We start from the raw sequence: 27,686 nt of genomic DNA, 5'->3' as shown, positions 1-27,686 counted from the left end.
GTGTTTTGGTGCCATTAATTCATTCAACTTTGCAAATGCCACCCCCAAGGCACACATTGTGTTTTAGCGCACCACCTGTGCATTGTGCTGTGTTGAAAAAACGAATCATATGCGTTTTTTAAGCAATCAGCTAGCCCATTGGAAATGAATGGCCTGCCTAAGGCCTTGCTCGCACGTACGGTGATTTTTTTAAAGCGTGTTTCCATGTGATATCACGTGCAACTCTGTCACGTGACAATGCATTTGCGTTTGTGATGCACTTAGAATGAATGGCACCCAAACAGGCATCGCACGTTTTGCAGCGATTGTCACCAAAATCTGGAATTGCGTGAAGAATGGCGGTGATTCTGCCCGCGATTCCAAATTGCCAAGTGTGAATGGGGCCTGAGGAGGAATGAGCACTTGGATCGCTCTTCTTGAAGAATTTGACAGGTAGTGAGGAGGTGTCTTATCTGTAACTGATTGGCCCCCCCGCACAAGCTCACTGCAACTGCATGAACTGCATGAAGTTGTGGGGTGCTTGTAGAGCGACCCCATTCATGAAGCGACAGGGGGTATCATTTCTACCACAGACACAAAGAAAAGCATCATGGCCACAGTATGTGAACACCCTTGGTTGTTGCCTCTGTAGCTAAAGGTGGTTAGCAGTTGGGGGACAGTAAAACCGTGGCTCTGCTGTAGGGTTTTACTGCCTCCCAACCTCACATGTGAATGAGGCCTTAGACAGAGAGCACGTTAGCACCACAAAGCTCTGCGTTAACACACGTGCATCAACACAATGCATAGTATGGCCTTACATTGTATTCAGTAGTTTTCTTGAGAGAGTCTTGTGACTTCCCTACATCCCTGACACACTGTATATTCATGGTGATGCTGCTGTTACCTATTGCAGCATGGCAGCTGTCTGTGTCATTTTTCCGCTTACTAGACCATGCAAGATGTCCTCCCTATGCTCTTATACCTCCTATAGCACATGTGTAAAATACAAGATCCGCGGGCTGAACCCAGCCCGCCAGGCCATTTCATGTAGCCCTTGCAGCCATGGCTCTTTTTTTTTTCAGCCAGAACCCAACACACTGTGCATAGCACACTGTTAAACCCTGCACCTTTATGTAGTGCACTCCTAAACTCAACATTCTCTACATAGAGCTCCCCTGAACTCTGCACTCTGTAGATCGCTCTCCCCTGAAACCTGCGCTCTGTACATAGAGCACCCCTGAACCTTGCACTCTGCACATAGCGCACCCCTGAACCCTGTGCCCTGTACTGTACAGTTCATAGCACACCCTTTCTCCCTGTACATAGCACACCCCTGAACCCTGCTCTATGCACATAGCACACCCCTGAACCTTGCACTCTGTACATAGCGCACCCCTGAACCCTGTACTGTACATTGCACACCCCTGCTCCCTGTACATAGCGCACTCCTGACCCCGGCACTCTGTACATAGCACCTCCCCTCTGAACCCTGCTCGCTGTACATAGCGCACCCCTGAACCCTACTCGCTGTACATAGCGCACCCCTGAAGCCTGTGCTCTGTACTTTAAGCACTCCTGCGCTCTGTACATAGCATACCCCTGTGCTCTGTACATAGCACACCACTGCACTCTGTACATAGAGCATCCCTGACCCCTGCGCTCTATACATAGCACACCCCTGACCCCTACGGTCTATACATAGTGCACCCCTGACCCCTGCACTCTATACATAGCACACCCCTGACCCCTACGCTCTATACATAGCACACCCCTGACCCCTACGCTCTATACATAGCGCACCCTTGAACCCTGCTGTCTGTACATAGTGCACCCCTGACCCCTGCACTCTATAAATAGCACACCCCTGACCCCTACGCTCTATAAATAGCGCACCCCTAAACCCTGCTCTCTGTACATAGCGCACCCCTGAACCCTGTGCTCTGTACATAGCACACCCCTGACCCCTGCACTCTGTACATAGTGTACCCCTGACAGGTTTTCTTTACATAATCTTCCATTCCTAATCTATTGTGCAATGGAGCATGGAAGTCACATTTTAGTCATTATACTAGAAGTAATGGTCAAATGATTGAGTTACAAAAACAAAGTTACCTCTTTACCTACTGTATAGAAGGCGAATATTTCTAAAACTGTGCTGCTAATGGTAGCTTTAGGCTGACTTTTAAAGGTCTATAAAACCCTAGATCCCTCCTCTGCCCTTAAACGCATTTGATCACATCAAGATTGGTGTGATCAAATTCTTTTGATTGTTAAAAATGCGCTGTTGATACCCAGGGAAACCGGAAGTGATGCCCAGTCATCGCTTCCGGATTAGCATATGATAGAGGCGAACTGAGCCGATCCGGTCAATCTGGACTACTGGTGGGACGTCCCCTTCCCTTGCTTGTTAAAGCAATCCAACGGCTAGGGGCCTCCACAGAGTTCAATCAGGCACTGCTCCTGATGCAGTTATCTAGATATCTCGAGGGGATCGTCTTCAAACCATAACGACAAATAGCACACAGCAGATCCTTATAGACATTCAGAGAAATGGTACAAATCATGGTTTTCTTAGATGACTTAGTTGGAATAGCGGAAAGTCGTGTGGCCATTCCCACTGCCAAATATCACCAGAAAAATGAAGGATGACTGACGGCCGGTAGAAATGTCACAGCAATGGACATGAGGTCTTGTCAGATGCCTGCATCCCTTACAATCTCCACCCAGACACAGATATCAAAGATCAAATTGAGAGAGATATCAAATCCACCCAGACATTGACTTCAAATGTCATCACCCCAATTGCACTTGGCAAACACAACCTAGGTTTGTAAAACATCCAGGCCGATCAAACATTTCAGCTAAAACTCCACCACAAATTCAGAACACACCAAACACACTTTCTCTACACTGGTCCCACGTTAACTTTATTTAAAGGGGAACTCCGGTCCAAGCTAAAATTTGGTAGCAAGTATGAACTTAGAGTGCCGCTCAAAGCTGGATGATAACAGGTGTCCCTACCGGTATTGAGAAAGTGGGAGCAGGTGTCAGGCGCTAATTCAGAAAGGTGGACAAATGTGGGATAAGAGGGGTCTGTGACCAAGCCCCAGCAGGCAGTTGCGAAACAGGTCAGGGCCAGGGGTGCATTTACCATGAGGCAAACAAGGCTTTTGCCTTTGGCAGGATTTTCTGGGGGGGGGGGGAGGCGGCACTGTCCCCAGGCAGAAGAAACACTATGAGCAGTGAGATCGCTACAGGAGTGGAGACTACACCCAGGTGACACCCGCCAGAGGGGTGACAACAGGAGCGGCCGCGGACTGAATATTCAGTGACAGAGGAGCAAAGCAAAAGCAGGAGGCGGCAGCGATTGCAGCCTCCGATCCCAGAAGTAGCTCACTTGGTAGAGCAGGCTGGAGTCTGTCAGGACTGGGCTCAGCCCTTCATTCTGAGAGCTGGCTGCTCAGCTGTCAGCTAATTGCCAGCTCCTATTTCTCCACAGTTACTCAGCTGTTGATGATATCCTGCTCGTCAGTCCTTCCTACTTAAGCTGTTCAGCCCAGTGGATCTCTGCCTTCACCTTGGTCAACATCACAGAAACTATCGCCTGCGATCCTGTTCAAGACTTGCTGTGCTGACATCCCTTCTGGCTCCAGATCCTGCTTGCTGTTCCACCATATTGATCCCTGACTTCTGGCTTGTCTGACTATTCCTTTGGTTACTGAACTTTGGCTATGTTTTGACTATGTTTGTTCTTTTTACTTTTAATATTAAACAAGTGTGATTTAACTGTTCTTCTGTCTCAGCCTGATTTCATGGTTTTCTGACAGAGTCCCAGGCTGTGACCGTACCACAGCAGCCTCGCTACTCACTGCTGGTTAAAAGGAGCCTGCAGGCTGCTGGTAGGTGAGAGTCCGTTGTAGTTTTTTTTGGGGGGGGGGTGGGATGGGAGTACCTCCTGGTGTAGTATGGGGGATAGGGGAGCCCCCTCTCTCACCCCCCTCCCTCTCTCACCCCCTCTCTCTCTCACGCCCTCTCTCCCTCACCCCCTCTCTCTCTCACGCCCTCTCTCCCTCACTCCCTCTCTTTCTCTCTCTCTCTCTCTCTCTCATCCCCTCTCTCTTTCTCACCTCCCCCTCTTTTTCTTACCCCCTCTCTCTCACACCTCCCCCTTCTTATCCCCCCCTCTCTCTCTCTCACTCACTCTCTCTCTCTCACCCTCCCTCTCACCCCCACTCTCTTGTCTCCATCTCTCTCTCTCACCCCCCTCTCCCTCACTCCCCACTCTAGAGCTAAAGAGGAAGGGGTGTGGTTTACAGATGAGGGGGTGGATCTTAAACAGGAAGGGTGGGGCAAAGTTAGATGGAGGGTGCCCAATTTTAGTCTTGCCTAGGGCAGCACAAAACTAAAATACACCACTGGTCAGGGTGTGTGGCCGTGCTGGCTGAAGGCAAACACAGTCATGTCTCCATCTGAAGCACTGGGTTAGTTTGATCAGTGCCTTATCTCACATATGTCCACGCCTTGGTACCAAGTAGATTGAAAACACCAGCTTCTAATTTTCGTCTACATTGTAGAGTGCAGCTTACATAAAAATAAAGAATTGTTTTCTAAATCTGTATAAAGTCCATTGTGCTCGGGGTGACAACTGTTTGTCAAATTTGGTGTCAAGGCCCCACCCCCTTTTCATTGTCTAATCACGCCAATGTCTTTCTATCTATAGGGAATCTATTTTTCTTTATTAATATAGTGTTGCAGTTTATATTGTATAAGATACTCAAACATCTGCCAAGACCGGAGTTCCCCTATTACTGAACAAAACTGCTTCAAAAGTCAAATAAATACAATAAAATGTGTGTTTCTCTGTATTTTTGTAGTATTTGTAGCTCCAAAAATTCGTTTTTTTTTTTTAGGAATTTGATTCAGTTTGAGGTATTATATAATGCAACATCATAACCCTTTTTTATCTTAGCCTTGTTAAATGCTCTTAAAGGCACAGTCCACCTTTAAAAATATTATTGCACTAACAATGATAAAATTAAAATGTGCATTTAATATATTTTTAGATTCAGGCCCGAGGAGCAACCCATAATCAGTGCATTACGGGTGTAGTGCACTGACTCTTGCATTGTTCAGCCCCAGTTCCAGGTCTGTATGAAGGTAAGACCTTCTGTGATGGTGCTGGAGAAGGTTGTGAATGGACTACAATTCTTTTGATGTCACCACCCTGCTGATGGCACGCTCTACCGTGGATGCAGATTTGTCTTGTGGTATGTTCTTAATGGATGACGTGGATGTGTGGGGGTGGAGCCACGCCCAAGTTAAAAAAAAAATTACAACCTACAACAAGAAGCACCCTGCAATTTAGGTTGGGTTTAGGGTATTTGGTATTTGTGACCATGCTTTACGTTCAACCCTAAATATGGAATATTTTTACATTTTTTTAAACATGGTCTAAAAAGTGGATTATACCTTTAAAGTGACTGTCACTGGTTAAAAAGCGTAAAGAATTATGAGCTGCAAATATAGAGGGCTCATAATTCCCCTACCCCTATTTGTTCTGTTCTTGGCTATATTCTAGAGCTATGGCCACCTGAAAAAGCTTCACACTTGACACCTCTATGAGTGTCAGATGCATGCACCCCCCACTCCATGCCTTAGTTCCTTTCACTGACCCCTATGACAATGCTGTGGCCTATAGGGATATATGACCAGACGGGAAGAACCATTGTACCCTGCGGGGGGGGGACAGCCATCTAGCACATTGGAAAATGCAGAATCTCAAAATACTTCAGGCAGCCATAACTCTGGAACATAGAAAAGATCAGAAGAAGGAGCCACAGGATGGGTGAATATAAACCCTCTTTGTTTGTAAGCGAATAGGTGAATAACCAAAGACGCTTAAAGGGCCCATTCACTCCGGCATTAACCGCACATTCAGTAAGGCATGTTTTGTACTGTGTTGCATTAGCGTAGCCTATTCATTTGGATAGACTGCTCAAGACTCTTGTCTTTCATCAACATCGTTAGGGATGAGTTTGGTTCGGTCTAAATCCCGAAGAAAGATATAATTGCAGACCAAATCAGTTGCAGGAGGGGCACCCCACTACCCAACGTACACAAAGGGAATGTCCATGACATTATAGACCTAATATGGCTACTTGACCATATTAGGTCAATGACATGGGCCATATTAGGACATCACTGACCTAGTATGGCCACACAGTCATATTAGGCCAATGACATTGGTCATATTAGGCCAATGACATTGGCCATATTGGGTCAATGTCATTGACTTAACATAGCCATGTAACCTTAATACAGCAGATCAATGACATTGGCCATATTAGGCCATATTATGACATAATTGGCCTAATATGGCCACATGGTCAAATTAGATTAATGACAACGACCATGTTAGGTCAATGTCATCGACCCAGCTGGGCCATGTAGCCTTAGTAGGTTAATGACATTGGTCATATTAGGCCATAAGTGACCTGATTGGGCCACATGCCCATATTAAATCAATGACATTGGCCATATTATGATATCATTAACCCAATATGGCCACATGGTCATATTAGATAAATGACACCGGCCATATTAGGTCAATGTCATTGACCTAACAAAGCCATGTAGCCCTAGTAGATGAATGATATTGGCCATATTAGGGTATACATGACCTGCCTGGGCCACATGGCCATATTATGCCAAGGAGATTGACCATATTAGACCATATTATGACATCATTAACCTAATATAGTCACATGGCCATATTAGATCACTGACACCAGCCATATTAGGTCAATGTCATTGACCTTACAGGGCCATGTAGCCTTAGTGAGTTAACAATATTGGCCATATTAGGACATATTTGACCTGGTTTGACCACATGGCCATATTAAGTCAAAGGCACTGGTCATATTAGACCACATTATGACATTATTTACCTAGTATGGCCACATGGTCAATTTAGATCAAAGACATTGGCCATTGGACATTGGACATCATTGTCCCAATATGGTCACATATTAGATCAATGACACTGGCCATATTAGGTCATTGCCATTGACCTAACTTGGCGTTGTGGCCATATTAGGTCAGTGATGTCAGATGTATCTCTGGCCCATTTTTTTTCGTGCAGCTGCAGAGAATACCCTGAACAAAAATGATTGATCTAGCACTGACAGCTTTCTTCTGAGTTTGGCTGAATGTGGTTTAGGACAAAACTCAAGCTCATCCTTAAACATCATCACCCAGTCATCATTGTTGGACCTTAGTCCATGTCATCAGGTGGTTACTGCTAGAAGTACCCATCGAGCATTGAACACCAGAGGACTGGTGATAACTGTATTCCTGTGTGTTAGAACCTTTATTACAAAAAAACGTGCAGGAGATCGTGTATGAGTGGAGTGGGGGTGGTGAGATAGGCAAAATTATTATTATTTTTTTTTTAAAGGTGGCCAATAATTGACCTTTAAAAGCATCAACTTTGTCAAAAGTTGCAAGTCTGCAGCAGAAGTTAGCAACAAATTTCCATCATCATTCAACACAATATATCTTAACAAGGCAGTCATTGGTTTCCTAGGCAATGGCTGCCACCTTTCAGATCATAATTGAACGTGGGGGGGATTTAAAAAAAATGCAAAGTACATGAAAAGAAAAAGAATTAGATAATAAAAAGTTCTATGGAGGGAATGTCCCCGCCACTGATTACGCTGCTAATTGATCAGCCGCACAGCATGACAAAATCTAACAGCAATCACGGTACTTAGCGGTAATGCTTGGAGCAATGTAGACTACTACCTCCTCGACTTTCGCTGTCTGCTGGCTTGACCTGGATTGGCCGGTTCATCTGTAGAGAGAGGAGAGAGAGCGCACGGGTTAGCGTCACAAAAAAATTAATAAAAATTAAATAATAATAATTTGCGTTAGTGTAGTGTACAATATTTTCAACAGTCTGAAATACTGTCATATTAAAATACTGTGAAACAATGTAACATGCTTCCAATTACACATTAGTACTGTTAGTAGTGATAGTAGTAATAAAATATATATAATAATACAGTATATTAATAATTAATTAATATATAATAATTAATAATATATATATATATATATATATATATATATATATATATATATATATATATATATATATAATTATAATTATAATTATATTAATAATATAATAATAATACAAAAGTGAGTACACCCGTCACATTTTTGTGAATATTTTATTCTATCTTGTCATGTGACAACACTGAAGAAATGACACTTTGCTACAATGTAAAGTAGTGAGTGTACAGCTTGTATAACAGTGTAAATTTGCTGTCCCTTCAAAATAACTCAACACACAGCCATTAATATGTAAACTGCTGGCAACAAAAGTGAGTACACCCCTAAGTGAAAAATATCCAAATTGGGCCCAAAGTGTCAATATTTTGTGTGGCCACCATTATTTTCCAGCACTGCCTTAACCCTCTTGGGCATGGAGATCACCAGAGCTTCACAGGTTGCCACTGAGTCCTCTTCCACTCCTCCATGACGACATCATGGAGCTGGTGGATGTTAGAGACCTTGTGCTCCTCCACCTTCCATTTGAGGATGCCCCACAGATGCTCAATAGGGCTTAGGTCTGCAGACATGCTTGGCCAGTCCATCACCTTTACCCTCAGCTTCTTGTCCCTTGTCCTTTCCCCAGCCTGTGAATGGACAGTGAGAGGAGAAACAGCAGACTGATGCATGATCCTTCAATGGGCTGTTGGGCTGGCTATTTGATAGACCTTCAGATATAGCCCAATGGCCAAATAAAGTAGCACACATGACAGGCTGAGAATGCTGATGCCAACTGAGAGGCACTGGCTTTGTGTTGTCAGTCTGCAACAGGAAGTGCTGTTACTGGCAGGATCTCCAGATAAGAAATTTTGCAACAGACTCACCAAAAAAATAAAAATAAAAGACTTGCTTAACTGTATACTGCGAGGTATGATAGCGAACATACTAATTAACCGATCATGGGTTTACAACATACACTTTAATCACTCCAGGTCAGTGACACTCTTGTCATTCTGTGAAGCGGGGGTCACTGCCCGCCATACCCAGACAGATATATGATCCCCGATTGTGCCACAGGTAGAATCAATTAATCCACATCAGAAGCGATGAGTCCGGTTCCCATAATGAGTATCAACTTGACATAAAATGTTCTAATTACATGGCGGAAGAATGAATGGGAAGTAATTAGGATCCCCGCTTGGCGCTCCTCAGTGAAGGAGGGCGTTGACGGAGAGAAAAGTGGACCTTTAATTGCCTGAGATTGGATTCACTGTAATTAGAACAGTTGGCTGGAGATGTTGCATGAAGCTTTATGGTGATTAAAGAAAGGAGAGCAGACCTCCACTAGGGATGGAAATACACCTTCACGTGCCTTGGATGGAGTTATATACACAAAGAGGTACTATGCCTTATCTGAGACCCATATACTGACCAGCTCAGGGAAGGTGGGAACCCCTCATGGTGGCAGAGCAGGTGTACAGCCCCCGGAAACTCAGCACAGGGATGGTGGGAACTCCTTATAATGGGCACAGGAGGTGTACATACATGGGAACTCAGCAAAGGGATGGTGGGACCCTTCCCATAAGGGTACAGCAGGTGTACATGCATGGGAATTCAGTGCTGGCATTGTGGGAACCCCTCATAATGGGCACAGCAGATATTAAGACGTGGGAACTCAGCACAGGGATGGTGAGAACTCCTCATAATTGGTACAGCAGGTGTATATTCTGGGCAACTCAGCATAGGGGTAGTGGGAATCATTAATAATGGACACAACAGGTGGGCAGGCTGGGGAACTCAGCACAGGGATGGTGCAAAACACTTAGAATGAGCACAATAGGTGAACAGACTGGGAAACTCAGTTCTGAGATGGTGGGAACCCCTTGTAATGGACCAGCAGGCATATAAACTGGGGAGCTCAGCTCAGGGATGGTTGGGACCCCTCATAGTGGGCACAGTGGGTGTACAGACCTGAGAAATCAGCACAGGCATGGTGGGAACCCCTCATAATGGGCACAGCAGGTGTAAAGACCCGAGAACTCAGATCTCACTGATAGAGTCCTAAAAAACTGTAAAGAACATCAATGGGTTTACCATTTCTGCCTCTCCCAGGCACTGAAATATTAGTCTCGGGCGGAGCGACCCTTTAAGTCAGGTGACCATGTACAATGGTATTTGGCATACAAGTGTTGTAATTCCATAAAGGCGAGATGTGGTAAGAGCTGAGCACACACAGAGAATTATTACAAAGCTCCTGACCCAAACAAATCACTCACAACCCCGCTCGCTTCCCCTACAAAATCATCCCGGCCTGCTAAACCCAACATAGATCACAGGAGACAAGCCATAATCCATCCATCCATGTATTGATCCCTCCTCTGCTTTCCATGTTCCCTAGACAGGGACAGAGCGAGAGGCCGGCTGGGTCAGCTCAGGTTCAGCAGCAAACCGCTCGACTCAGATGAATTTTTCCAGTTTGCCGCAGCATTGACAGAACTGGTTATACAATGCCATCTGTACAGGACTTAAAGAGAACCTGTCACCAGACCAGTCAGTTTCACAAAAAAAGTCTTCCTATAAGATTAAATGTGCATTTAATGTGCTAAATTCATGTTATTTAACTGTAAAAGTCTCCCTTGTATAGACATCCAAAAGCTCTGAGACTGCTGCTGGGTGCCGCCATCTTGGATGTGATGTCAGCAGCCCCAGCAGACTCAGAGCTGTCACTTAGTAGGGATAGGGATTAGGGATAGGTGGGGGGGTGTATTTTGAAGCATATGATTGGAGCCAGAGGCTCTAATAGGCTTCAAAATAGGGTGGGCTCCGGGCGCAGGGCACTGCTTCCTGATCCCACCCTGTTGTGGGGCATAGCAAATTAATTTTGCTATTTTCACACTAACAATCCTCCCTGCCAATCAGCAGGTAGGTCAGTGAGACGATTGGCCAAAGCATTAGGCGATTCTATTTATTGCCTAACGCTTTGGCGGAAGAGGAGACATAGTGGAGGAAGCCCTAGGAGCTGAGCGGACACAGGAGCTGCAGCCGCTTCCCACCAGTACAGAAGAGGAGGAGAGCCCGGTCACTCAGTGCTGCCGGACCAGCCACGCGCGCGAGGGTGGGGGGTTAGTGAAGTGACAGCCGGAGGACGCGCCTGGCTGCATTTGATGGGCACAAGCGGCTCCATATACTGGGCACAAGTGGCTGCATCTGACGGGCACATGTGGCTGCATTTGATGGGCACAAGGGGCTGCATATGATGGGCACAAGTGGCTGCATATGATGGGCACAGGGGCTGCATTTGATGGGCACAATGACTGCATATGATGGGCACAAGTGGCTGCATCTGACGGGCACATGTGGCTGCATTTGATGAGCACAAGGGGCTGCATATGATGGGCACAAGTGGCTGCATATGATGGGCACAGGGGATGCATTTGATGGGCACAATGACTGCATATGATGGGCACAAGTGGCTGCATTTTATGGGCAAATGTGGCTGTATGTGATGGGTACGGTGGCTGCGTTTGATGGGCACAGTGGCTGCGTTTGATGGGCACAATGGCTGCAGTTGATGGGCACAGTGGCTGCATCTTATGGGCAAAATGGCTGCATTTGATGGGCACAGTGAGGAGGCTGCAACTGATGGGGGGGTTTCAGTATTTTTCAGTTTGTTTGCGCCCCCCCCCCCCCCCCCACCCAAAAACATTTTTGAGCACCAGCCACCACTGCATATTAGCATAGCTCCCAAATCTCCCTGATTTCGAGGGACTGTCCCTGATTTGGAGCAATGTCCCTCTGTCCCTCTTTCCTCCTTATTTGTCCCTCATTTTGGTCTGATCTATATAGTTGTATATAAAATTCACTTTTTTTCCCCTTTTTTCCTATCAAAAAGTGTTTCCCAGTGCTAAACCTTTCATCTAAATTCTAAATTGCTGCATTTGTAAATTTTAAAAGCCAATATAAAGGAATAGTAGTGGTAAGAAAAAAAAAAGCCTTTGTGGATTGAATTAACCTTTTGCTTTTAGTTAATTCTCCTTTAAGGGGGTGTGGCAGGGGGCGTGTCCTATGCCTACATATGCTTGCTAGTAGATGTCCCTCGTTCCCATCTCAGAATGTTGGGAGGTATGTATTAGGAACATCTCCATTGGAAGCCTAATGTCCCAGTAACAACAATAATCAATGAAATCTGTAATCTTTCTCACTGACAACAAAGTGTTAGACTGGCTGGCAGGGGTGATGCTGAGGTTCCATCGATTTGAGTTAAGGGTGGAGGTGTACATTTGTAATGTCATCTGTATAAGGTGATGCTGGTGAGATAAAAGCAAGAGGAGTTGTGCTGAAATAGGCCTGGATAACAAGGAGATCAGCTTATGCAAACAGATGATTCAATGACTAATGAAACCGAGCAAAGTTTAATCTGGTGTACCATTCAGAGTATCTCCACCGTCTGCTCCAGTCCCTCACAGGGCCTCTCCATGCCGCTTGAGCCTCGCACCTGCACGAGAAGGTGGACCAGGCGCCATCACATTCAAGTCCAGCCCAATCAAAATGCCAGCCTCAGCAGGCTCCGCCTCCGGCATGTTCTGTAGGGGTAGCAGAGGGTGTGCCCGAGAGCCGCCTAAACCTCTGCTGGAGAGAAGTTTGGGATCTCTACAGATCGGAGCAGTTGGCAAGTATGGAGGCAACTCCCCTCTGCACTGTATAGAGGAAAGTCAACTGATCGCCGGAGGGAGATCCCGAGGCTTTCGGGCACCGCAGAGCTGCCGATCGCCCCCTCCCGCCCCTCCGCTGCATAGTGACGTGCAGGGGGATATGCTCGGTCCTGCCCAGCCCCACCCTCCACTGTGGGGGAAAGGCAGGGCCCAGTCGCAAGTGTGACTGGTGGGACCCGGATAGTTCCGCCACTGCTCTAACCATGTCTTACAGTATGTCTGCCATCTCTGACCATCTTCTGTAGAATGTCTAAAGTCTCTGACCATCTCCTGTATCATGTCTGCAGTCTCTGACCATCTCCTGTATCATTTCTGCAGTCTCTGACCATCTCCTGTATCATTTCTGCAGTCTCTGACCATCTCCTGTAGAATGTCTGCAGTCTCTGACCATCTCCTGTATCATGTCTGCAGTCTCTGACCATCTCCTGTATCATGTCTGCAGTCTCTGACCATCTCCTGTATCATTTCTGCAGTCTCTGACCATCTCCTGTATCATGTCTGCCATCTCTGACCATCTCCTGTAGAATGTTTGCAGTCTCTGACCATCTCCTGTATCATGTCTGCAGTCTCTGACCATCTTCTGTACCATGTCTGCAGTCTCTGACCATTTCCTGTATCATTTCTGCAGTCTCTGACCATCTCCTGTATAATGTCTGAAGTCTCTGACCATCTCCTGTATCATGTCTGCAGTCTCTGACCATCTCCTGTATCATTTATGCAGTCTCTGACCATCTCCTGTATCATTTCTGCAGTCTCTGACCATTTCCTATAGAATGTCTGCAGTCTCTGACCATCTCCTGTATCATGTCTAAAGTCTCTGACCATCTCCTGTAGAATGTCTGCAGTCCCTGACCATCTCCTGTAGAATGTCTGCAGTCTCTGACCATCTCCTCTGGAATGTCTGCAGTCTCTGACCATCTCCTGTAATATGAGAGCAGTCTCTGACCATCTTCTATAGCAGGGATATGCAATTAGCGGAACTCCAGCTATTTCAAAACTACAAGTCCCATCATGCCTCTGGGCGTCATGCTTGTGGCTGTCAGAATTTTGCTATGCCTCATGGGACCTCTAGTTCTGCAACAGCTGGAGGTCCGCTAATTGCATATCCCTGTTCTATAGCACGCATGTAGTCTCTGGTCATCTGTTGTATAAAACTCACCATCTACTCTAGAATATCTACAGTCTCTGACCATGTCCTGTAGCATGCCCGCCATATTTGATCATCTACTATAATATGTTTGCAATCTCTAACCATCTCCTGCAGTACATTTAAATTCTCTGACCATTTCCTGTAGTATGTCTGCAATCTCTGACCATCTCATGTAGTATGTCTGCAGTCTCTGACCATCTCTTGTAGTATGTCTGCAGTCTCTGACCATCTCCTGCAGTCTCTGTCTCCTGTAGCCCGCCCACCATCTTTGATCACCTAATATACTATGGCTACAGTCTGTGACCATCTGTCATTGTTTATCCACAGTCTCTGACCATCTCCTGTAGCATGCCAACCGTCTTTGATCACCTACTATACCATGTTTGCAGTCTCTGACCATCTGCCATTGCTTGTCTACAGCCTCCTGTTGTATGTCCAGTCTGTGATGCTTTTCTGTAGTATTCCTTAGACTGAACATGTGAATATGTGGGCAATTTGGTGATGTTGGAGGCTGTAATTGAGGCCCTCCATCTAATGTGGGTTGACCATCATCAGTCCACTATGACACCATGCTGAAGTTGCCAGCCACAGTTCACCCACAATAAAGATGAGATGGGGGAATAATCCAGATTGGCTCCCCATCAGCCTTCCCTGACCCCCCCATCATCCATAACATCAGCACACATTCAAAATGACCAACGCTCCATGTATGGGCCCCCACTACTCCACAAAGCACACCATTGTCTGCGGAGAGCCCGCTCCTCCGGGCCGCCTTCCTAAGATTAATCTGTTGCCAAATCTGCCTCTTCTCCGTAATTGTGGTCAAAAACCTCAACCGAAACCCCCCCCGCCACCCCACCCCCAACTCCTTTGGCATCAACACGTGCGGATACATTAAACAAGACATTCCATTAATTCCTTCATCATCATAAGTTAAGAGCGGCACATACTCTTTAAATATTCATTCAGCTATGAAAACTGAGCATTAAAATTTTAATAATGTCAAGCTCGTTTGAACCGTTCTCCTCGGGGACCGTTACAATACAATTAAAAATAAATAGGATGATTGATCGTCTGGGCTGCCTCACCTGTCCGGCTCTACCGCTGCCCAGGGAAAAAAAAAAGGGGGGGATGGAAACCAGGGGGCCGAATTCTCAGGCAGAGAGTTGTAAGCTATAGCGTGATGTTAGTGGGTTAGACGCGGACCGTTGCGGTAAACTACGCTGACTTCTTTTTCAAGGTGCAGGCTTCAGGGATCCATAGGATTATATTATAATTCAAGTTTTGAAAGGCCTCATGATATCACTTTTTATTATGGACAACCCTTTGCACAATGTTCACCAGCTAAAAGAAATAGAAATTAAAAAAGAGAAAAATCAGTACAACTCTAGATGGCATTTTTGCAAAGTTTTCAGCAAAATCACTGCCGTGTTCCCAGAAATCCGTTGAGCTCCTAACTTCCTGTTTAGCTGACAACGCTGCCTCTGCTGCACTGAGATCCCCAGCAGGTCTTCTCACCCCTGCCAAGTGCCACCTCCCACTCCTTAACCCCCTCCCCTCATTCTGTAGTTGAGCAGGGCTGACAACGCTGCTTGGTCGGCGATTTGCAATTGCAGGTAGAATTGCCGCAATTCTTCCCACAATGCCAAATCGCTGCAAAACATGCAACATGTTTGGGTGCCATTATTCTTTAATGGTGTCCCAAAGGCTGTGCGATTTTGCAGCCCTTGTCACGAGATAGAATCGGTCAGTAATCGTGGCAAAACACGCAGTTATAATTTGCGCTAAGCTTATAGGCCAAATAAGAGCAGAAGCTTCTTTTGGTGCGACAGGTGCGCCTAGGACAGCCTATTGAAGTGAATGGGTTGCCCTGTGCACGACACACATTTCCATGTACAAGTCACGCTTTAAAAATTGCATGCAGAAATGGTACCTTAAAGTATATATACGATTGTAGTGATCTAAGTGTCTTTACCAGAACTACTACAGACAGAAATAACAAGATAAAGGTAAACAGCCCATTCAGTGGTTTGGTTGCAATAATTACTTTCAATCTGTCTCTCACAGTACTTCTTTCCCTCCACTAGATGTCCTCAATTTAATGGTCAGCATTCATACAATCCACATCCCCAGGTCATCCCGGACGAGCCCCCATCCAGTGACTAGACAGTGAAAGGAGAAGCTGCACAATGATGAGCTCATCTCTCGATCTCTCTGCTTACTCCTTCTATCAGCCTGCTTCTTATCAGTATATGAACTGAGCCCAGCCCAGCCCCGCCATATATTTAATAGGGTCTGTACATCTTAGAGAACATGTGACCACTGATGGGCCTCCCCAAGTACCTCATTAATAGGGTCTGTACACCTGGGGGGTGGGGAGGTTTGGAGATTATGTGACCACTGATTGCCCCCCTCCGAGTTCCTTTTTTAGGATCTGTACACCCAGGGGGGGTGGGAAGGTTTGGCGACCACGTGACCACTGTGGTTGGATGTCACAGTGCTCACATGATTGGGAGCCAGTCCTGCCAGTTAAAGATCATTATTGGGATCCGATAGCTCCCTTTGACAGCTCAGTCTCTGTGTTTTGGAGTGCACTCACCACAGAAACATCAGCCATCCACAGCAGCATGTGGGCATTAAATCCCACCCTTTTTCCTCATACAAATGTGTTACGTGGGCGGCAACAGGTTAACATGTGTCTTTTATATCTGCCTGGATTCAGCTTCAGGTTAGAGTCACATCTATGCCCATTAGGAGCCCCTGCAAAATTGCGTACTTTCCTCACACATAGAAAAAAGTGCTGCCATTTAGTAGGCAAGCAATGGGGCGCCACCATGTGGTTCGGTGCACATTTTTTGAAAATAGGGACTTCTTTTCAGTGTTTCTCACGCATAGGGCAGCCCATTCAAATGAATGGGCATCACTACACGCAACACGCATGAATGGATATAAAACACGTGGAAGCACTCCTGCGCTTGGTTGTACCTGCATCTTGGTGCTTGGTGAACCAGGCCCATTGTCTACCACAGTGTCACTATTGGGGCCCCTTCACACTTTTGCAGCACTAAAACACACTTTCCAAGCGCCACAAAAGAGCATGACGATTATTCTCTTTTTAAATCCTATGTAACTATGTAAAGCCGTGTGCTGCATCTTGTGTTGCGCTTGTCAAAAGCGCACCAAAAAACGCACCTCCCATTGATTCCTATAGGAAATGCACCAAAAGCTCATCAAAAAAAGCACCAGCTGTGAGTTTTTGGAGTCACATGTCCAAGTTTCACGGGCGATTACTTAGAGCACGGGATCCACAAAATGCACCAAAAATGCATTGAAAACACGATATTCTTTATTTCTATCATTTTTAAGCACACCAATGTGAAAGAACCCTTAATCTCCCAAATGACTAATCCCACTACTTAAGGTTACGCTCACACCTATGCGTGTCAGGAAGGTGTGCAAAATAACATGCTTCCCCAACATGCACAGAAATGCGCTGCCTTTTAGCAGACGTTCAGCGGTACCAATATTTGTTAATGGCACCCCCACACATTTGGTAATGGGTGTGTCAAACAGCATTGTACAGCAGCACCATGTACTTTTGTGTGACCCTTTTTTGGAGAAAGGGTCAGGAAAATTCTTTCCATGTTTCTCGTGCATAAGGCAGCTCATTAAGATGAAAAGACTTTCCTACATGCGGCATGCAAGTAAAACACATGGTAACACGTCAGCACTTGGTTGCACCTGCACCTTGGTGTTTGATGAACCAGGTCGATTGAAGCAAATGAGTTGTCCTATAGGTAAGGTGTGGAAATGCATGCGCACTTGGTCGCACCTATACCCTGGTGCATGATGAACAAGATCCATTGAAATGAATGGGCTGTCCTACACGCAAAGCACAGGAAATTAATGCACACTTGGTCGCAAGTTCGCAACTATATCATGGTGCTTGCAGAACCAAATCCATTGCAATTAATGGGCTGTCCTACAAGTGACGGGTGGAGACGCACGCATGCTCGGTCACACCTGCAGGTGTTAACTTAGTCTCAGGGAAATATGGAGTCAGCTTTCCAAACCAATGACTCCACGCAAGTGTGCCTACCACAAACCAAAGGCAACCTAGGAAATATGGAGTCAGCTTTCCAAACCAATGACTCCAAGCAAGTGTGCCTACCACAAACCAAAGGCAACCTAGGAAATATGGAGTCAGCTTTCCAAACCAATGACTCCAAGCAAGTGTGCCTACCACAAACCAAAGGCAACCTAGGAAATATGGAGTCAGCTTTCCAAACCAATGACTCCAAGCAAGTGCGCCTACCACAAACCAAAGGCAACCTAGGAAATATGGACTCAGCTTTCCAAACCAATGACTCCAAGCAAGTGTGCCTACCAGAAACCAAAGGCAACCTAGGAAATATGGACTCAGCTTTCCAAACCAATGACTCCAAGCAAGTGTGACTACCACAAACCAAAGGCAACCTAGGAAATATGGAGTCAGCTTTCCAAACCAATGACTCCAAGCAAGTGCGCCTACCACAAACCAAAGGCAACCTAGGAAATATGGAGTCAGCTTTCCAAACCAATGATTCCAAGCAAATGCGCCTACCACAAACCAAAGGCAACCTAGGAAATATGGAGTCAGCTTTCCAAACCAATGATTCCAAGCAAATGCGCCTACCACAAACCAAAGGCAACCTAGAAAATATGGAGTCAGCTTTCCAAACCAATGACTCCAAGCAAGTGTGCCTACCACAAACCAAAGGCCAACTTCAGGAGCCCATATCAGCCTCCATATCTGGCTCAGCCTCTGTTCCCCTTTAAGATATCAGTTCCATATTTTCAGGCGCCTTTGCTCATCCTTAGCAACCATTCACGGCCCTATCATCCCAAGTGGCCTCCATGGAAATAAGGCAGAGCCATTGTCTGTAGTTCTTCAATGATTCTATTAACGCGCCCTTCCACCGCATTATATCGCTAATGCTTCCAGACAATGGAGTGACATACCTGGAGCGTTTTCCAACCCCCCACCCCACAGTAATTTATCTCTTTTTTCGCCGCGGGAATATGTTGTTTGAAAGCCGTGCGTCCACAGAAAAAACAAACAAACAAAAAAAAGACGCACATGGTTATCTGCCGCGCAGCATTTTCCTCTCAAAATTGAGTTAATGTTTTATTATTTCATAATTCAATAGGAGAGGGTGCTTAAACAAGCGGGGCTTTGATTAAACGTGGGAGGAGAGCCATCGCGCAGGAACAAGACAGTTGCAAGTGCCAAAAACTCTGATAAATCCCTTTTCAAAACGGCCAACTGGGAGCGGAAGGTATTAGCGGAAGATTATGCGGAGTAAGGTAACAATTCCCCCAGATACGACTTTAAAATGAACTTTTCATGTTAATCTACCCAATTAGTGATTCTTTTATGCTCCTTCCTCGTCCAATTCTCTCGCATTGCCGGCTGTTTTGGCTTTGTTTCCATGAAAGTCTATGGAAACCCCAACAATTGACTTTTATTATTTGCTCCCCTTTTGTCTGTTAAAGCTGAATTCCGGCATCAGCAAATATTGTCCAAAACCATGTGCTTTGTGCATTACTTCCAGATCTGTACTTCCTGTGATAAAGACCGGTCACTGCTGCTCTCTCTCCTTGTACATTGTGACTGGTCTTGTCTCCGCCCCCTCCTGTAGTTTTCTGCAGGAAACCTGTAGTGGGTGGGGCCTGGTGAGGCCCTCCCACACCTTTGCTCTCTCTCCTTGTGCAGGGTGACTGGTCTCGTCTCCGCCCCCTCCTGTATTTTTCTGAAATATTATTTTCTTTTTATTATTTTTAACAATATTATTTTTTTTACAATTTTTTTAGGAGCCCCATTATGGTGAAATATAAAGGGTCTAAATCAGGGGGCTCAAAACTAGCGGCCCTCCAGCTGTTTTGCGAAACAACGAGTCCCATGAGGCATTGCAAGGCTGCCAGTTACAAGCATGACTCCCACAGGCAGAAGCATGATGGGACGTGAAGATTCGCAACAGCTGGAGGGCCACCAGTTTGAGACGCCTGGTCTAAACAGACCCCTGATGTCTCACTTTTGAGACAGAGAAAGAAAATGAGAACAAAGATTCCCCAGTCCCATCATGCAGTATACATAGTTTACAATGCTTCAGTTAAGAATGAAGACATGAGAGATCGGTACAGATCACGCACTGTGTTCATTCAGAAAGGGAAGGCGCCAGTTAATGAAATATTGACCAGCCTCTTCCTCGCTCCTAAGAGGAGATTAGGGACGCTTACACTGCAGGGGAGAGACAGAGAGCAGGGGGAATCACCACTACAATGGGGTGATTAGGGTGTGCCCTGGCACACTTAGAAGCTGCCCTTCTAAGTGGATGGAGCATTGTTCAGCAGTTGGAGGCGGGTCACTTATTTTGGCCTTAGCGGTATATTTAAATCCAAATCAAAAAGACTCACTAATAGTAAAACATGAATCGAAAGGAAGAGCATACTAAACCAGCAGGTATGGGAGAAGTGGTGTATCGCATGTCAATCCATAATAACAGGAGACCAGCCCCCTAATGCTCTACGCGTTTCACATCCAAAATTAGTAAACATCCGTTTGGGCTGAAGTCTGGCTTTACAAATAGATTATTCAACTTTTGCCAAAAGTCCAACGAAGGCAGCTTCTAAATTGCACGGCGACAAAAAAAATATCCACCTTTTAAGATGCCCTTCTAAGTGGAAGGCACGTTGTTCGGCAGTCGCAGGCGGGTCACTTATTTTGGCCTTAGCGTTATATTTAGAACCAAATGAAAACGACCCACTAATAGTAAAACTCGAATCAAAAAGGAAGAGCATACTAAACCAGCAGGTATGGGAGAAGTGGTGTATCGAAGATCGGTCCATAATAACAGGAGGACCGGCGCCCTAATTCTCTACGCGTTTCACATCCAAAAAATAGTAAAAATCAGTTTGGGCTGAAGTCCAGCTTCACAAATAGATAATTCAATTTTTTTTTGGCAGGAGCCCAACAAAGGCAGCTTCTCGTTCCATGGCGAAAAAAAAAATCCACTTCTTAAGTTGCCCTTCTAAGTGGACGGCGTGTCGTTCTGCAGACGCAGCGGTCGCAGGCGGGTCACTTATTTTGGCCTCGGCTGGTTTATTTAAAACAAAATCATTTATGGTCAATAACGGCGGGTTATGAAAGGTCAATAACATTCAATTATTCATCCTCTGCTCTTGTGTTCTCCCCGGCCACAGAAGCCGCGCTCCGAACGGATTTTAATGAATTAGGCATAACGTGGGAATTTGGGAGGATAAAAGAAAAAAAAAAACAAAACTTTGCTTACAAAAAAAAAAAATTAAAGGCTTAAAAAAAAATAAAAAATAAAAACAGAGAGAGAGAACAGATGCTGAGCACTTCAGGATGTCTCGGGAAGGGTCTTCAGAGCAACACGTGAAGAATTTCAGCCGGTTGGTAAGAAGCGTTTAATAATCATTAGATGCAGATGCGGCGGCGGCTTCCAGAGCGAGCGGCGGATGAGGTTAAAGAGAACCTCCCGGCTGGGTAAAAAAAAAAAAAAGACTTCCGTAGCTTTAAAGTGGAGCTGCCATGAAAATCAAACACTTTAGATCCCTTGGCAAGGCATTATGAAATTGCGTTAAATGTAGCGTGCTTCTTCTTCTTTACCATAAATACTAAGACACTGGATGGGGAGACTTTGCTCAGGCAAGGCTACCATGGTCTCTGACCAGCAGGAGCATTGTGGGCAGTGCTGGGACAAGGTCATCCGGTGCCCAGGGCAAAGATGCCAAACCGCGCTCCCCCCTCCCCTTACCTTAGGGTTAAGGTCAGGGCACCCCCATCCTTGCAATAAACCATTGTGCCCCCCTCCTGCCCACCCCCTTGTCCCAGCCCTGATTGTGGGTGTTTACCATCATTAAAGATGGCTTCCTAACAGACTCGCTGGGAGACACCGGGATCCGCAACTGCTGATTTGCAGCACCACCAAGAGGGAAGCAGAACTTGCATATGTAATAAACCAATATGGCTGCCCCTATGTATAAACTCTAGGTAGAAATTAGGTTTCTAACACACGTTTAGGCAAGGTGCATGCCTATGCTATCCCGACATGCAGAGAAACGCGTTGCTCCCCCCACAAATCTGCAAGCGCACAAGTTTTTGCGCGTGCCAAACCACATTGTGCCGCAGCGCTATGCGGTCCGTTGCGGCACCTTTTAGGAAAAGAGTCAGGGACTTCTTTCCTGCATTTCTCGTACATAGGGCAGCCCATTGAAAGCACTTCAACCGCCCCTAAGAAGCGTTTTAGCCCACCTTCCTCCTCCCACAGGCACCTAGGAACTTAACCACTTCCTGCCCAGCCTATTGTCAAATGTTGTTGCGGGTAGACGCCATATAACACCCTCCTGGAATGCGCCTCCCACCCCACGGGCCATACTCTGTGCACTGGACACAGCCAGTGACTTATCAGTGTACTTTATTATTACTATACAGGATTTATATAGCACCAACAGTTTGCGCAGCGCTTTACTGGCCCGCTGCTGGTACCATGTGATTGCTGTGACCAATCACATGTGAATGATGTGACCAATCACAGCAGATCACATGACATTTGTAAACAATGGACGACTTCCTTTCATGCCATCCATTGTGTACAATTGTGTTGCCAGCTGTGATTTGGTCAAAAGTGATCACATGGTACAGACAGGGCCAATCACAGCTATTCACGACAATACACACTGAATTAATCTATTTCCTTCAGTAAAAATGGTTGATTATACCAGTGAAATTCACTGGTAGAAGCAATCATAATGTAATTTTTTTTTTTTATAATCCAGATCACTTCTCCTGAATAGTACAGTGTTCCTATGGTAATACTGTATTGCTCTAGTCACAGTGTGTTAAAAAAAAAAAAAAAAAAAAAACTTGTAAAAAAATAAATAACTTGATGCAGTTGCATCCGCATATGTCTTTATTTTTATTTTTGTTTTGATCTTGAAAAAATCAATAAAGTATGTTTAAAAAAATAAATAAATAAATAAATAATAGAAAACGAAAAAAAAATATATATATTAAAATGTATTTATTTATTTGTCACCAGTCAGTGTGCCTAATCACTGCCACACCAGTTATATGATTATGCTGTACTGCATTGATGATAGTATGTAAAAAAAATTGCAAAATATATATATATTTTTTTTTAATTCCTTCATTTTCCAAAAAATTGTGACAGTGTAAAAAAAAAAAAAAATGTTATAAATAATAAAAAAAATTATTTGAAGCGCCCCAATCCCTGCATGCTCGCGCAGTAGTTAACACATACGTATGAAGTGCATATGTAAACAGTGTTTTCACCACACATGTGAGGTCTCGTCGCCAACGTCTGAGCGAGAGCAATAATTCCAGCAGTAGACCTCCTCTGTAACTCCAAACTGGTAACCTGTAGACATTTTTAAAGTGTGGCCTATGGAGATTCTCCATAAAGAGGACCTGTCATGCTGTATTGTTATAGCAAGAGATGTTTACTTTCCTCGCGATAGCAATAAAAGTGACCAAAACATTTTTTTTTCTATAGGGACAGTGTAGACATTTTTAAAGCATGGCCTATGGATATTGTTACGTACTGTAGTTTGGCGCCATTCCGCGAGCGCGCGCAGTTTTACAGCATAACATGTTAGGTATCTAATTACACAGCGTAACATCATCTTTCATATTTTACAAAGAAATTGGGGTATATATTATGTTTCCTTTTTTTAATAATTCATAAAAATATTTTTTTTTTCTAAAGGGACTGTGTAAAAATAAAACAATTAAAGCGCCCCGTCCCCCGTGTGCTTGCGCACAGTAGTAAATGCATGTGTAGGTCACGCTCACATATGTAAAGGTGTTCGCACCACATATGTGAGTTATCGCAGCAAAACGTCTCAGCGAGAGCAATAATTCTACCACTAGACCTTTGTAACGCTAAACTGGTAACATGTAGACATTTTTAAAGCATGGCCTATGGAGATTGTTACGTACTGTAGTTTGGCGCCATTCCGGGAGCGCACGCAGTTTTAAAGCATGACATGTTAGGTATCTATCTATCATCTTTCATATTTTACAAAGAAATCGGGGTATGTATTATGTTTCCTTTTTTTTTTAATTCATAAAAATATGTTTTTTTTTTACAAAAAATTGCAATTAAAAAACCACTGCGCGAAAAATATATTGTTTCCCTTTTTTTTTCAATTCATAAAAAAAAAATTTTTCCCAAAAATTGCAATTAAAAAAAACACTGCGAGAAAAATATATTATGATTCCTTTTTTTTCAATTCATAAATTTTTTTTTCCAAAAAACTGCAATTAAAAAACCACTGCACGAAAAATATATTCTGTTTACTTTTTTTTTCAATTCATAAAAATATATTTTTTTCCCAAAAAATTGCAATTAAAAAAAACACTGCGAGAAAAATATATTATGTTTCCTTTTTTTTTTCAATTCATTAAAATTATTTTTTTCCCTTAGAAATTCCATTTAAAAAAACCACTGCGCAAAAACCGCGTGACATAAAAAAACATTGCAATGACCGCCATTTTATTTGAAGTAATTTTCTAGCAAAAAATGATTTTAACTTGTAAACTACAAAGATCAGAAAAAAAGGCTGGGTCCTTAAGTGGGCAATCATGTACAGGAAAAAAATATATATTTTTTCCTTTATATTTGCACAATTGTAATGCATACAGCTTGACTTGGCCCTAGTGCTTTGCACTTACTCCAAATGCTTCCACATCAACGTCCCTGTTACTAGAAATCATCTCCGGGTAGAATGGTTCCCGTATAAATGGGATACAAAAGCCGTTTCTTCGTCTCTTATTTACTTTTCAGCCTTCTCTGGCCATAAAACACCCGCCATAAATTGTAACACAACCCAAGAAAAAAAAAATATATATATATATATTTTTTTTTACAACGGCCAGTGCTAAAACATCAAATGACACATTTGGAAATATATATATACGCTGCGTGTGAGCCATCCTGAAACGCTGAGGATATATTTACAAGATATAATGATATCTAAGTGTTTTTCATCTGTCTTATCGTATAGTAGAGCCTACATAGACATTCTATTCCATATTGCTTTATGTGCTAAAAAAAAAAAAAAAATACGTCTGGAATTTACAGTAATATGAAATATGTTCTGTTACTTTCCATATAAAGGCAGCTAAAGTTTACAGACTTGCTCTGCGGAGATATATTTTTAAAGGCAGCCCATACAAATCAACTCTAGGTCTACCCAATGGCAAAAGCTATCATGTAAATGATAAAAAAAAAAAGAAAAAAAAAAAAAAAGAAGAAAAACACTATAAACTGGCAGCATAACAAAGATATCTAGTATATAGGAAGGAAACAAACAGATTCTGTTGGTCTGAAGCCAATACCATTTTATTTTTTAAAGTGTGTGTGCGCCTTAAACCAATAACATATTTTATTTAAAGTGTATTTTTTTTATATGCATTGAAACCAATAAATATTTTATTTGAAGCATGTATATTTTTTATTGTTTTTTGTTTCTTTTTTTTTTTTTTTTGGTCTGAGGGTAGGTTTTTTTAAAATTAGTGTGTTTGCTTATATATTATAACGTGTTGGTTCAGTTTGGTTGGGCACCATGTCCCTACACTGCCTTGAAAAAGTATTCATACCCCTTGAAATTTTCCACATTTTTTTTTTTTTTGCATTTAAACCAATAAATATTTTATTTTTTATTTTTATTTTTTCCAGAAAATGTCTTTTATTTATATAAACAGTTAAATAAATATTTTATTTGATTTTTGTTTCTTTTATTTATTTATTTATTTTTAGTTTGAGGGTATGTTTTTTTTTTTTTAATTAAAGTGTGTTTGCTTATGTATTATAACTTGTTGGTTCAGGGGATGGCCATTGGGCATCACATCCCTACACTGCCTTGAAAAAGTATTCATTTCCCTGGAAATTTTCCACATTTTGTCATGTTACGACCGAAAACACAAATGTATTTTATTGGGATTTTATGTGACCGAACACAAAGTGGCACATCATTGTGCCATGGAAGGAAAATTATAAATGGTTTTCAACATTTTTTACAAATAAATATGTGAAAAGTGTGGGGTACATTTGTATGGCGCCCCCCGGAGTCAATACTTTGTAGGATCACTTTTCACTGCAATTACAGCTGCAAGTCTTTCTGGGGATGTCTCTACTATCTTTGCACATCTAGAGAGGGACATTTTTGCCCATTCTTCTTCGCAAAATATCTCAAGCTCTGTCAGATTGGATGGAGAGCGTCTGTGAACAGCAATTTTCAAATCTTGCCACAGATTCTCAATTGGATTTAGGTCTGGACTTTGACTGGGCCATTCTAACACATGAATATGCTTTGATCTGAACCAGCCATTCTCAACCAGGGTTCCTCCATAGGTTGCTAGGGGTTCCTTGATCTGTGGCTGATGAACCACTTATTTGATGATGCCTACAGAGTTCAAGGTTCAGCACCACTTAGCAAAGCCAACAGCATAACACCAAATATCTTTTTAGCTGTCTTTAAGGGTGGCAATCTGGACACCACTTTAAGGGGGACATTCTTCCTATTGACCACCGATATAATGAGCATTGTTCCTATTGAGCCCTGATGATTTGGTTTTAGTAAGGGTTCCTCGAGACATGAAAATAATTTTTGGGGTTCCTCTAGGGTTAAAAGATTAAGAAAGCCTGATCTAAACCATTCCATTGTAGCTCTGGCTGTATGTTTCGGGTCGTTGTCCTGCTGGAAGGTGAACCTCCGCCCCGGTCTCATGTCTTTTGCAGACTCTAAAGCCCCATACACACTATCAGATTTGCTGCTGATTTTTGTCTTCAGATTTACCAAAACCATGGAGTGCAAGGGCCTGCCTGATTGCATACACATTGAAACTCCTAAGGTTTGACTTCATATTATATGGTTTTGGTAAATCTGAAGGAAAAAATCAGCAGAAAATCTGATAGTGTGTACGGGGCTTAACAGGTTTTCTTCTAAGATTGTCCTGTATTTGGCTCCATCCATCTTCCCATCAACTCTGACCATCTTCCCTGTCCCTGCTGAAAAAAAAAACATCCCCACAAGATGATGCTGCCACCAACATGTTTCACGGTGGGGATGGTGTGTTCAGGGTGATGTGCAGTGTTAGTTTTCCGCCACATATAGCGTTTTGCTTTTAGGCCAAAAAGTTCAATTTTGGTCTCATCTGACTGATCTGTGTCCCCCACACGGCTTCTCGCAAACTGCAAATGGGGCTTCTTAAGGCTTTCTTTTCAACAATGCCTTTCTTCTTGCCACTGTTGCATAAAGGTCAGATTTGTGGAGAGAATGGCTAATAGTCCTGTGGACAGATTCTCCCCCCTGAGCTGTGGATCTCTGCAGCTCCTCCAGAGTTACCATGGACCTCTTGGCTGCTTCTCTGATGAATGCTTTCCTTGCCCAGCCGGTCAGTTTAGGTGGACGGCCATGTCTTGGTAGGGTTGCAGTTGTGCCATACTCTTTCCATTTTCAGATGATGGATTGAACAGAGCTCTGTGAGATGTTCAAAGCTTGGAATATTTTTTTATAACCTAATTCTGCTTTAAAACTCAAGGGTGCACACACCACTTCAGGCAAAAAATGGACACACCCGATCCAAGGTCCTAATCCTGGCTCATCACCGTAGGCAATATCAAGAATAGAAGAAAAGATTGATCACACACTTGAATCCAAAAGATGCTGTAGAAATGTCTTTATTGTCATGAGCCAGACAA

General features: G+C 43.8%; 1 protein-coding gene across 22 annotated transcripts in view; it reads right to left on the bottom strand.

Moving 5' to 3' along the window:
* CELF4 (CUGBP Elav-like family member 4) overlaps positions 1-27,686 on the bottom strand; it is a 1,506,243-nt gene that overhangs the window by 568,691 nt on the left and 909,866 nt on the right. For all 22 annotated transcript variants that reach the window (XR_013263988.1, XM_077463101.1, XM_077463104.1 and 19 more), the window contains exon 3: positions 7,783-7,831. Coding sequence is in view for 21 of the 22 variants with exons in the window: in XM_077463101.1 (XP_077319227.1) it covers positions 7,783-7,831 (49 nt within the window). In the remaining variant the exon portion in view is untranslated. The remainder of the gene's footprint in view (positions 1-7,782; positions 7,832-27,686) is intronic.

The sequence above is a fragment of the Lithobates pipiens genome, unplaced genomic scaffold, assembly GCF_037356315.1.
Source record: "Lithobates pipiens isolate NorthernLeopardFrog02 unplaced genomic scaffold, aLitPip1_a1.2 Scaffold_3, whole genome shotgun sequence".
Taxonomy (NCBI): Eukaryota; Metazoa; Chordata; class Amphibia; order Anura; family Ranidae; genus Lithobates; species Lithobates pipiens.
The sequence above is the reverse complement of the archived record's forward strand: the minus strand, read 5'-3'. Positions and strand labels throughout refer to the sequence as shown.